Source organism: Peromyscus maniculatus, chromosome 3, assembly GCF_049852395.1.
Source record: "Peromyscus maniculatus bairdii isolate BWxNUB_F1_BW_parent chromosome 3, HU_Pman_BW_mat_3.1, whole genome shotgun sequence".
NCBI lineage: Eukaryota > Metazoa > Chordata > Mammalia > Rodentia > Cricetidae > Peromyscus > Peromyscus maniculatus.
The window spans coordinates 147,506,435-147,519,003 of record NC_134854.1 but is presented as its reverse complement, the minus strand read 5'-3'; the positions used below and the strand labels follow the sequence as shown (position 1 = coordinate 147,519,003).

Sequence of the window (12,569 nt, the reverse complement as noted above, 5' to 3'; positions counted from 1 at the left end):
CCCTCGCCTCATTCTTAAACCGAGAGCCTGTGGACCACCAGGGTTCCGCCTGCTGACTAAGCTGCTGGACAGATGCCCTGACGCACACTCATGAAACCTCCCGTAAGAAGAGGGAGGCTGGCTCTTTCTTCATTTTCCAGATGAAGAAACTGACCCTCCAAACAACAAACCAGTTCTCTGAAGTCACAGAGCAAAATAGCAGCAGTTATAAACTTCAGAATTCAGAAATCTTCTCCTTTGGGGTTGCCATCTACCTTCTGAGACAGACCAGCCATAGACTCTGGGGAACCAGACTGCCAGGAGGGCTCAGTCACTCCCAGACAGAGCCCAGGGATTTATCAGCTCTCTAGCTACTGTCTCCTTGGCTGCATGTCTTTGAACTGTGCCCACCGCTCCATAGCCCTAGCCACCCTTAGAAACTCCATTCTTCCTGGAACCGAGTCCTTAAAACCAGTGTCCCACAGGCCAGGTGCCCGGTTCCCCGACTGTTTGATCTGTGAGGTTCTGAGAAGCCAGCTCCTCCCTGGCTCTTCTGTTTGCTAACTGGGCCTGAAACCCAAGGACTGGCTTAAGGCAGCATGACAAATAGTTTTCATCTCAAGGACTCTGTGAGAATGTCTGCTCTGAAGAGTGTGGTGACGCTGGCGTGTCCTGACAGAGTGCAAGAGTGGCTTGGCTGGAGACTACAGTGTTAGAGATCCGGAATGGGCCAGTGCAAGCCTGTTGTGAGAATAGATATTTGAGGCCTGTACTTTGGTCAGAGCCCCGTTTCAAATATTACACACACACACACACACACACACACACACACACACACACACACACCTCCCCAAACCAGGGGATCCTTCTGTAGCCCATGCTGGCCTGGAACTCACAGTAATGCTCCTGCCTCAGCTTTCTAAGTGCTGGGGCTGCAGACACATTTTTTTGTCCTAGTATATTTTCCCAGCAATGCAGTACGTAAAACAACAAAAAGCTTCCTATTTCTCTCTTTCCTCCAGCCCAAAGGGACCCACTATGACTTGTTCATCTATTTCTTTGTGTGTCTTTTATACTGAACATGTTTTGTGGTATTGTATATTGAGACAGGGTTTCAGTGTATAACTGGCCTAAACTTGCTTTATAACCCAGGCTGGGCTTGAATTCATGATCCTCCTGCCTCGGCCTCTCAAGTACTACAATTACAGATATGTGCCAGTTCACATGCATTTCTAAAAGGTTAAAAAAGTCATAAGTGGGACCATATCATAGGTATCACTCTATGACTCCCATTTTTGTTTGTTTGTTTGTTTATTGGCTTTTTTTCTAGACAAGTTTTCTTTATGTAACAGGTCTGCCTGTTCTGGAACTCCCTCTGTAGACCAGGCTGGCCTTGAACTCACAGAGATCCACCTGCTTCTGCCTCCCGAGTGCTGTGATTAAAGGCCTGTGCCACCACTGCCCAGCTCCATTTTTATTTTTAAATTGTCTTTGAAAAGACATTTTTAAGCCAGGCATAGTGGTGCATCCTTTAGTCACAGCACTTGAGAGGCAGAGGCAGGTGGATCTCTATGAGTTCAGGGCCAGCCTGGTCTACACAGTGAGTGCTAGAACAGCCAGGGCTACGTAGTGAGGCTCTGTCTCAAAAAGAAAAGCGAAGAAAAAGGGAAGGAAGAAAGGAAGGAAGGAAGGAAGGAAGGAAGGAGGGAGGGAGGGAGGGAGGGAGGGAGGGAGGGAGGGAAGGAAGGAAGGAAGGAAGGAAGGAAGGAAGGAAGGAAGGAAGGAAGGAAGAAAGGAAGGAAGGAAGGACATTTTCACCTCTGCAGGCCCCAGGGCTCTCATTTGAAAAATGAAGGAGCAGGAAGTGGTGTGTCGGCTGTGACAAAGGCCCTGCCAGCTGACTGCATCGATCCCCTTGTTCAGTACCTGAGGGAAACCAAACCTCAGGGCCACCCAGGGTTAGGGTGAGCTGTTTCCCAAGTCTGATGCTGCTTTCCTGCCTTCCAGAATAGTAAGTCTTGTATGGCATGTCAGGGGCATTTTTTTACCTTGCCTGAGAAAGATCCCCTTCCCAGGGCTTCCTGTTGCCTCTCCCAAAGCTCCAAACCATCCCTTAAATAAGAGTCTGCCTTCCCTGCCCCATACCAGCCACCTGCCGACCGTTAGCATGGCCATAAACTGTGCTGTGGCTATCAGGAAAGAAGGGACCCTTCAGGGTTTGCAGTGGGCTGAGCATTAGGACTGACAGGTCTTCTTGACTCTTCATCCCAGAGATAGATAGATGACTGGAAGGAACCACTTTCTCCTCCACACTCCCAGGCAAAGCCTACCTCAACACCTCCTGCTGTTTACTCTTAATGAACTGGCCCACACATGCACCTGTGTTTACATGCACATGCCTACATATGTGTAGATCATATTATGAGTTCTCTGAGGACAAGTGCCAGGCTAATTTCAGTAACTTCAGTGACCAGTAATTACTATTCTTGTTTTCTTTTGTTTCCGAGACCCTCACTCTGTGGCCCACGCTGCTCTCAAATTCCCAATCCTCCTGCCTCATCCTCCAAGTGCTGAAGTTGCAAATGCATGCCACCACGCCTAACTCAATGGTCACTGCTTGTCGACCCACTCTGCAGACAGCAGGATTTCACACCTCGGCTCGGATCCAAGGTCTGTCCTTGACGGAGAGGAATGTGCACTGGGAAAACATCAGGCATCTGACCTTCTCAGACAGCACACTGGTTTGTGGTACGTTAGTTTATCGAGATTCCCTTCACGTCTTCCCTTGTCAGCTTTTATGCTTTCTAGGATAAAAATGAGTCGCCCACTTACATGAACCCCTTTACTCTTAGATTTGGTGTTACCTACAGGGCTGCCTACTATGCAAACGGCATCCTTCTACGTCCCTTTACGTGGTATAGATCTGCCCGATGGACTAGGAGATTTCTCTCTGCCATCCTCAGTTCAGTGACCTGGAAAGATGATGCTTAGGAGTTCCCCCTTAGAGACTTAGTCCTCCGGTTAGTACGGGGCTTAACAAGTTCAGCACTGCTGGCATTCCCAGCCAGGCAATTCCTTGTTGTCTGGGCCTGTCTTGCACTGTAGGTCACAGTAATATCCCTGGCCTCTGTGCGCTAGGCGACAGTGGGAATTCCAAGCAGTTGCAACCTAAAATGTCTTAAGATATTGCCAAATGTCTTCTGGGGAGCAAAGTTAGCAAGACTGAGATTAACTGGGTAAGGCTTTATTCCCAGTGACATTCCAAACACTGGAGAAGCCCACTTCTCATCTGGTAGGTTCATTTCTCAGTGTCTGCCAGCCTGATTGGGCTGGCTAAGGCCATCAGCTGGCTAAGGGAAATGTGAGGAAGAAGACAGGAGGATTTAGAGGGACCCACTCACACCAACTCTCTTTGGGGAGTATTCATGGGCTGCAGGAAGAAGGGTATTTCAGCAAGCCTCTCTGAAGGAGGCCTGGGAGAAGAGCCCTTCACACCTTCTGGGAGTCTTCCCGTCTGGTATTGCCCAGTGAACATTGATAAAAAGTTTCTGGAAGCTAGTAAAAAGCACAAGAGGAAAGAAACAAAGATGATGCCATGCTCTCTAAGAATTGGAAGGTTTCTTACCCCTAAGTCTCCACATTCCTAAAGTAGGGCGGAGGGCCATTATAATAACCATTTTGCATTGAGTTGTCTATCTGCGGTCCCTGTAGGCTACCAGGAGGTCGGTTGCACCTCCCCACCTGAGTCCTGATTGAGAAAGTGTTCACACTTACACACTTACTACATACATATACAAATAAACAAGTGAGAATACACTAATCTACATGAGAAGACTGGTGAGCTTTAAGATATACATACTACATGAAGAGAAAAGACTGGCCACGAGTTAAAGCTAGGTAGTGACAACATGGTGGATTCCAATACTATTTTCTCTCTTTTGGGATAGTACATGTGAAGTTTCCCCCAATAAAATATAAAAAGAAGAGTGGAGATTATCTTAGGCTGCCACACACCTGTTCCTTTACGTTCCTAAGAGACCCAAGTGAGTCGAGTCCCTGCCCCAACTCCATGAGCCTAGAAGGAAGAGAAGCCAGAGCTAGTCTGCTATTCAGGCATCTCATCCCTCGCCAGGCGGTCTTGGCCTTAGACTATTGATGCAGACAGTTGCCAGCAGAGTGTGGCTGCTGGGCCTACACCAGTGAGGAGGCAGAGTGACGTATCTAAAGCCCAGGCAGGTCCCCTCCCCCTGCACCAGCATTTCACATCCCCACCAAAGGCCTGTCTGGATATCTGATCTACCGTGAAGAAGGCCAGTTCTCAGGTGAGCTATCTCAAGGCTTCCCCTCATCCCAAAGGAGGCTCCCCTGAGTCACAGGGAAGGCAGGAAGGATGCTGACATGAGCTGGGATCTGAAAATCAGACGGTTCTGCCAGAGCGGCTAAGCAGGGTGGACAGCCTTCTTTTATTCCATGAGTGTGTACCTGGCATGTGGCATAAGCCAGATCATGCTAAACTCTGTGAGCCCAGACTTAATATCCAAACCTGGCAATAGACCAGCCCGCAGCCTAGTAGGGAGCGGACAGATAGCCCAAAGCAGACATTAGTCTTCCTTGGGGGCTCTGTAGCTGCTTCCTGGAGGCATGGGCTAAACTTTGGAGAGTGGTTTGGGTGAGGGGGTTAGGGGGGGCGGCCAGTGGAAGGTGGAAAGAGGGGGGTGTCACACAAACGCAAGCAGCTCTGAGCTATTAATGGTGAGAAGAAAAGGGCCACCAGGCTGAGCAAGCTTGGACTTGGGCTCCTCCGCCTGGCACCCTGAGTGGGTCTGCTCCAGGGATAACGTACCCACACTGGCTGGGCTCTCAGGTCCTTCTGTTCAGAGAGTCACAGGCTTATGGGTACACAAGCTGGAACTGGGCTACCCAGCCCCCAGCCCAGAGGTCCCCAACTCACCAGGACCTAGGTTTTCACATCTTCCCCCACTCTCCCTTTGAGAGAGATCCCTAGAGGACAGAAGGACAGGTTCAAGGCCAGCTGCATGCTCTCCAGTGTCTTGTGGTGTACCCAATAATGTGTGGTGTGGGTGGGCCAGCAGGGTGGAGGCCTGGTGGCTTGTTACTGTGGTAGCTTTTCTTTAAAAAGGCACAGAGTGGGGCAGGCCCTCAGTTTCTGCCAAGTGGGGTGACTGGCCAGACGCTGCATCTGCTGGCCACCTCTGGGTGTCTCGGCCCAGTGTCAATCCCTGGTGCATCCGCTTTGCAAATCTGGCCCCCAGCTGCCCACTGCTCTGCCATGTGTACCCAGGTCAGCTCTGCCCCAGGCTCTTGGAGGTCAGCTTGACAGATGGCTAGCTACTGACTCTGCCGCCCCTTTTCCGCCCGCGGGTGGTCCCGATCCGCAGCCCCTCGGAGGGCCGGGCTTCAGAAGAAAGGTGGAGGCCGGGTTCCGGGCCTGCAGCTCTCACGTGCTTTCCCGGCCACCCCCTCCCGCCCTGCGTCGAGGCCGCCAAGCCTGTTCCTCTTCCCCCGTCGCGATTGCGACAGGCCGGCCTCTGCTCCCAGAGCTCCCTGCCCCCGCCCCCGGCCGGCTCTCTCCACTCCCACTTCCTGAGCCCGGCGCTGGAGCCCTGGAGGCCAGGCCCGGCCGCTCCCGGCCCCCGGGGGCACGTCGGCCCAGCCGCCAGGCTTGGGAAGTCGTGGCCAACGCTGCTCAGGACGTCCGGGCTTCCCACCTTCCTCCCAGGCCTCCACCCGGTCTGGTCAGCCGACCCGAAAGGCCGCCATGCGCCTGCCTGGGGCCTCTCCCTGCGGCCTGGCCCGGGGGCCACTTCTGCTGGGACTCTGCGGGATCCTGACGGCATCTCGGCTCCAGCTGGTGAGGGAGGGGCTAGGTGGGATGGGCCAGGCGGGAATGGGGGCCTGGGCAGACTTCGCTCCGGCCCTTCTGCCCACCACAGCTGACCCTGCCTTGTTCTCCTCTGTCTCCGCCTCCCCACGGAAGGTGCCCCCATATCGCATAGAAAACCAAACTTGCTGGGACCAGGACAAGGAATACTACGAGTCTAAGCATCAAGTCTGCTGCTCCCGCTGCCCCCCAGGTGAGAACAGTGGCCCCGGGAAGCCTGGGTGGTTAAGGTAGGTCAGAGCGATACCAACACTGGTAAAACTGGCTGGTAGAGAGAGACCCAGAAGCATTAGCCATTGTCCCGCGGCCACTGAGATTCGAAGAGGGAGCTGCGTAGCCATGAAGACAAAGAGGCCGAGGAGAGGCTCTGTGGCATGCAGCAAGCCGCGGAGGTGGGAGAAGACTCTGTCTCCTGATACCCCTCTTGCCCCACTTGCCTCCCAGGCAAGTTTGTCTCTGCCGCATGCAGCCAGAGCCAAGACACCGTTTGCGAGACTTGCCCCGATCGTTCCTACAATGAACACTGGAACCATCTCTCCATCTGCCAGATGTGCCGCTCCTGTGACTCTGGTGAGAAGGGATCCACCTGGATGAGGGGTACTGCTGGGACCCCAGCTCCTCTCTGACTCCTTCCTCTCCCTACCAGTGCTGGGCTTCGAGGAGGTTGCCCCTTGCGCCAGCGATCGAAAACCCGAGTGCCGCTGCAAGCCAGGGATGGCCTGCGTGTATCTGGACAATGAGTGTGTGCACTGCGAGCAGATTGTAATATGCAAGCCTGGCACGGAAGCTGAGGTTACAGGTCAGAGGGCACCGAAGGCAGCCGGTGAAAGGAGGCTGGTGTCAAGGGCAAGGAGCACTGGGCTGTGTCCATTGGTGACTCCCCACTGGAGTTCTCTTTTGGCATAAAATACCTATCATTCCTTGCAAAGGCTCACAGGAGGGGTCTGCCAAGACATGAATTGGGACAGGTGTGAGGAGCTTAGAATGTGGCTCCTGTCAGCACCGGGGAAGCCTGGGGGAAAGGCAGGCTGCAAAGCCAAGCTGGGCAAGGTAACAGCTCTAGAACAGATGGGTTGGCAAGGAGGCATAAAGGAAGCCCACAGCTGGGCTCACGCTTGTCCACTCACCCTGACCGGCCTGCCTTTCTTTTGCCAGATGAAGATATGGAGACTGACATCACCTGTGTCCCCTGCAAGTCAGGATACTTCCAGAATACTTCCTCCCCTACAGCCCGCTGCCAACCCCATACCAGGTGAGAGTACCCCCTTCCCATCCTTCCCCCAACTCCAGGAAGCCCAACTGTTGGCTTTCCCAGCATCCTTGACTCCTTGTGCTCCCCTGGCCATTCCCTGCCACGTGTTCCTGGAGCACCAGGTACCAAGGAGAGCAGCAACGGCTCACACTCCTGTTTCCTCCACAGATGTGAGAACCAGGGCCTGGTGGAGGCGGCTCCAGGCACCCCCAGCTCTGACACCGTCTGTAGAAATCAATCCGAGCCAGGTATGAGGCTGGGCTGAGGTTCACAAGGCAGAGTCTGGGAAAATGCCAGAAAAAAGGAAATGTGCATCTTTCCTCCCAGGATTAGACAAAGAGAAAAAGAAAGAAACATTCCTTCTAAAGAAAATGGAAGGGGCTGGCATATAGTTCAGGGGCAGAGTGCTTGTCTGGGAAGCACAAGGCCCTGGGTAGAACAAGTACCACCAAAAGAAGAAAGAAAAACTTGGAAAGCCAGGTGTGGTGGCATACCCATGTCATCCCCCAGCACTTAGAACACTGAGGCAGGAGAATCAAGAGTTTGAGGCCAGCCTGGGCTACCAACTAAGAATATCTCAAAAGAGGGGTTGGGAATTGGAACATCCTAGACTATATTCTTACACACTTTAAGAATTACATATGTTATGCCAGGAAACGCTCCTGTGCTGAGATGTAATTCTAACTGACTTTGTCATGATTTTGGATGCACTTCCATCATGGAACTCATCAAAGAATTTGTTTACTAATTGGATGCCTCATTTTTTTCAGTTACACATTTCTGTTGGAATCATGCTCTTCCATTTGACTCTTTCTAGGTTTCTGGTTTCTTGGTTTCTGTCTTCTAGGAAACTCACCAGTTTTCCAGCCTGGTGGTTGACTGTGGGTTGTTTCTGATGACTATAATCATTACTAATTGGCAGAATGTAGTAACATTTTTGAATGAGCAGATATTTGTAATTATAGCTTCCGAGTATTGAGAACTACTCTGAACCCCTCAGTGATCCCACTTAATCTGCTTAACGATTCTATAAAGTGGAGTTATTCATCCTCACCGATGGGAAGAGAAAACCGAGACATTAAATGATTTGCCTGAGATCCTTCGGGGGCGGGGGTTGGGGGAGGGTGTAAATCATGTTATTAGTGTATGTATCTAAGTCTTACTCGGGGGCCCATTTGTAAGGTACACATGCTGTAGAAATCTTTTTAAGAATTTATACCGGGTGTGGTGGCACATGCCTGTCATCCTTGCATTTGGGAGGTGGAGGCAGAGCTTTGCAGTTGGGCTGCATGAGACCTTGTCTCTGAGAGAGGGAGAAGGGATGGAGAGAATGAAAATTTAGCTAAAATCACTCATTGAACTTAGAACCCTTCTGCTCTTACTGTCTTGGTCTGCCTCTTCCATACATCCCTGTGCATTTCTACTCATAAAATTTTTTACTTTAAGTGGAGTGATTAAAGTGTTTTATAACTTGACACTTTTTGAGGGGGAGGCATTGGCACATGCCAAGTAGCTGCTGAACCACTGAGCTATCCCCCGGCCCCTCTATACTAGCTTTTCAGTTAACAGTGGGTCATAAATATTTTCCCATGACTTTTCAGAAATTATCAACTATGCATCAACTATCACTAGCATTTCAGTAGTGATAATTAGTAACTAGCATTAGCCAGTAGGTTTGTTAACCTGCTGGTTTTATATATGACAAACCAATGCTCGAATAAAGACAGGCACCTGGGTGTCCAGTCTCCTGGTCCAGTTTCTCCCGGTGCCCTGCATTCTTCACTCCCTAAGGCCACAGCTGTGGTGAATCAGTTTGGGCAAGCCTGGGAAACCAAACTCCCATCTCTCTGCCTCGTTCCTTCCTGAGCCCTCCCATGAGCAAGGGGGTGGGCAGCTTGCAGCTCCTGCTCTCCCTGAGGGCCATAGACCAGGCTCAGAAGTGAGGTTCTCACAGGCACACAGGGCAATCTAAGGTCTAGTCACAGAAATGGGGCTCAGACACCACCTCCCCTCCCCGCTGCCTTTCACCTACTTCCAGCCTTGAAAACCAGCTGCCAAGGCATCCCTCACCCACTGGCTGCAAGAGGTCTAGACATCACCACTCAGGGCAGTCTCTCATGTGGTCAAGAGACCCTTCCCAAAGCCAGCCTCAGCCCCTTGCCCACAGCCCAAGGGAAATGGCCCCAAAGAGGGGGAAGGCTGATCTGTGGGAGAGGCTGCTCCCCGTCCTTTGGTGTCGTCCGTCCGTCACTCTTGTCTGCCTCCCTGGCAGGGACAATGCTGCTGCTGGCCATCCTGCTGCCGCTGGTCTGTCTTCTGCTCTTCACCACCACCCTGGCCTGCACCTGGACGAGGCACCCCTCTCTCTGCAGAAAGCTGGGTAGGAAGGACACCACTTCCTATCGGCACATGGAAGTGGCAGTGGAGGGGAGGGATAGGCAAGGACAAACCCTGGTGTACAAGACTGTCAGGGTGCTGGGTACCACTTTCTCTCCCAGCCCTGGTTCTGAGGGATGAGGGTAACTGGATTATCTTCCTCTGGGCCACTAGGGTTGGCAGCACCCGGTGGTGGGGGTAGAGGTTGAAAGGTTGGGAACTGGAGGCCTCACCACCCATCCTGTTTTTCATTTCAGGTACTCTGCTCAAGAGGCATCCAGAGGTAAAGGAGTGGAAGAAGCCAGCATGGAGGGGCGGGGCTGTGAGGTCAGGGAAGGTGGACTTGAGCCCCCATGCATTCCACTGATGGCTTGCTGAGTGTCCAGGTTCCAGCCACCATTTTGGTACCAGACATGCAGCCTGAGAAAGTGCCTCCCATCCTGGAGTTTACCCAGGTGGAACAGAAATCAAATTCAAAGGCCGGGATGCTAGAGCACTTAGCCAGCATGTACAGCGACCTGGGCTCCGTTCCAGTGCCACGGGGGAGAAAGTTTTATCCAGGACAGTGGCTCAGTCCTGTCATCACAGCACTTGGGAGGCTGACACAGAAGCCTCACCATGAGTTTGTGGCCAGCCTAGGGCTACATAGTGAGATTCGGGGCAGCCTGGGCTAGAAGAAGAGCCTGTCTCAAACACAGCAAAACCAGAACAGTAATGATATATAAATTATAATAATTGTATATCCGGTGGCAACCATAATAAAAGTGGGGTGGACAGTGAGTGACAGGTGGACAGGGAAGGCCTCTTTGATGCACTGATTATTTGAGCAGTGAGTTGAAATGAGGAAGCTAACCAGGGAACTCTTGAAGAAAGTGCTCTAGCAATTAGAGAAGCATCAAGTGCACAGGCCCTGAGGCACGAGGCATGGTGAGGTGCAGAGACAACGAGTTGCCAGAAGAGGAGGACTAGGGCCTGGGAACTAAGTTATGGTGAAGTCTAGCCTCTGACATTGGCTGGTTCTCTATTTCTCCTCTGCAGGGAGAAGAATCTCCCCCCTGCCCCACTCCAAGAGCCAACCCACATTTCCGTGACCTGGCGGAGCCCCTTCTACCCATACCTGGACCCCCAGTGACCCCAGTCTTGGAGAAAGTGGTACTACAACAGCAGAGTCCCCTGGTCCAGGCCAAGGAGCTGGAGGGGCACAGCCAGGTGGCCCACGGTGAGCTGGGCAGGCCGTTGGAGAAGTGGGTGCGGGAGGAAGGGAGGGATGTGGGTAGGTTGGCAGGGAGAAAGAATAAGGCTCGATGAAATAAAAAGATCCAGAGTCTGAAAGAAACAGAGGAGTGTGTTCAGCACTTAAGAAAGCTATCAGCGAAGCTGCAGGTGTAGGCACACCTGTAATCCCAGCACTTAACAAAGCTACAGTGGGGGCTGGAGAGATGGCTCAGAGGTGAAGAGCACTGGGTGTTCTTCCAGAGGTCCCGAGTTCAATTCCCAGCACCCACATGGTAGCTGAAAACCATCTGTAATGAGATCTGGTGCCCTCTTCTGGCCTGCAGGGACACATGCAAACAGAACACTGTATACATAATGATAAATAAATCTTTAAGAGAGAGAGGGAGAGAGAGAGAAAGAAAGAAAGAAAGAAAGAAAGAAAGAAAGAAAGAAAGAAAGAAAGAAAGAAAGAAAGAAAGAAAGAAAGAAAGAAAGAAAGAAAGAAAGAAAGAAAGAAAGCTCTAGTGAAGCTGGGATTGGGGACACACCTGTCAGGATATCAGAGCCATCTCCCACTACACAGCAGTTTTAGGCCAGCCTGGGCTATGTGAGACCCTGACTCAAAGGAAGGAAGAGAATTCTGGAAGCACCCCTCTCATCTGGCCTTCTCTCCCACAGGTGCAAATGGCATTCATGTGGCCGGAGGCTCTGTGACGGTCACTGGCAACATCTATATATACAATGGACCGGTGCTGGGGGGGACACGGGGCCCTGGAGATCCCCCAGCATCCCCTGAGCCTCCATACCCCATTCCTGAAGAGGGAGCCCCTGACCCTTCTGTGCTCTCTACACCTTACCAGGAGGATGGCAAAGCTTGGCATCTGGCTGAGACAGAGACACTAGGGTGCCATGCCCTCTGACAAGGCCAAGGAACCTATTGGCCACCTGATGCCTGATGGTATCTGAGAAAGGCAAGGAGGAAAGAGGGTCCAGCCCCTTCTCCCGGAGGCTGCTCTACCCACCAGGACTCACAGGGTCTGGGTAGGCTCTGAGAAGCAGAGCCCTAAGAGACTGGCCTCAGACACCTCTTCGAAGCGGAACGGGACACTAGCAGGGCACAGTGCCCGCCCAGGACTCTTACTGCTGTCTGAGCAAGCCTGAGACCTTGTTGCAGGCCCACCAGCCCCAGAGGGCACACATGCAGCCCCAGACACAGGCAAGGCTGGTGACCCTAGCTGCTGCCCACCATGCCTCTCTGCACCCGAACCACGGCAAAGGAGGGAGCTGGTCACAGGGTCACTTGCAAGGACATCACAGGGACCTTGCAAAGCTTCGTGGTGCTCATCCCCAACCTTTAGAGGCCTTGAGGGCTCATACCATGTGGACCAAGATAGACCCTGGGTGAAGACGAAGCCACGTGGAGGAGCGTCCCTCCCTCGCTCCTGGGGGAGAGGAAGTGAGGCAGTGAGAGTCGAGGTTGTATCGTTACCAGGTATCCAGGAGAGTTTGGGAACAGGAGAAACACGGCAAGTGTATTTATAAATTGTAACCACATGCAAATAAAGACAAGATTGAGATCCTTTATTCTCTTGGGTTTTACATAGAAACACCAGACCATTAGGACAAAAGCAAAAGCAAAGGTGAAGACACAAGAATAATCCTTCAAAGGTCCTCCTGGAAGGGGCTCCTAGGATTGGTTCAGACAGTGTCCATATTAAGCAACAATGTCTGAGTACTTCCGAGGAAGTATTCAACACACCTGCAATGGACTGACTCGGTCCTCTCAACAGCCCAGGAAGCATGCACTCTCGACAAAGGAGAGGACAGACAGACAGAGGGAGTCAT

The 12,569-nt window shown here is 52.1% G+C and overlaps 1 protein-coding gene across 1 annotated transcript; it reads left to right on the top strand.

Annotated features, from left to right (window-relative positions):
- The first annotated feature begins 5,589 nt into the window (after positions 1–5,589).
- Positions 5,590–12,308, top strand: Ltbr (lymphotoxin beta receptor). The gene is made up of 10 exons (XM_006992099.4): positions 5,590–5,851; positions 5,978–6,074; positions 6,326–6,451; positions 6,528–6,680; positions 7,037–7,133; positions 7,302–7,381; positions 9,406–9,513; positions 9,767–9,792; positions 10,548–10,728; positions 11,403–12,308. Exons 1-10 carry the CDS (start codon positions 5,759–5,761, stop codon positions 11,642–11,644), a joined length of 1,203 nt encoding a protein of 400 aa, XP_006992161.1. The 5' UTR covers positions 5,590–5,758; the 3' UTR covers positions 11,645–12,308.
- The last annotated feature ends 261 nt before the right edge of the window (positions 12,309–12,569 follow it).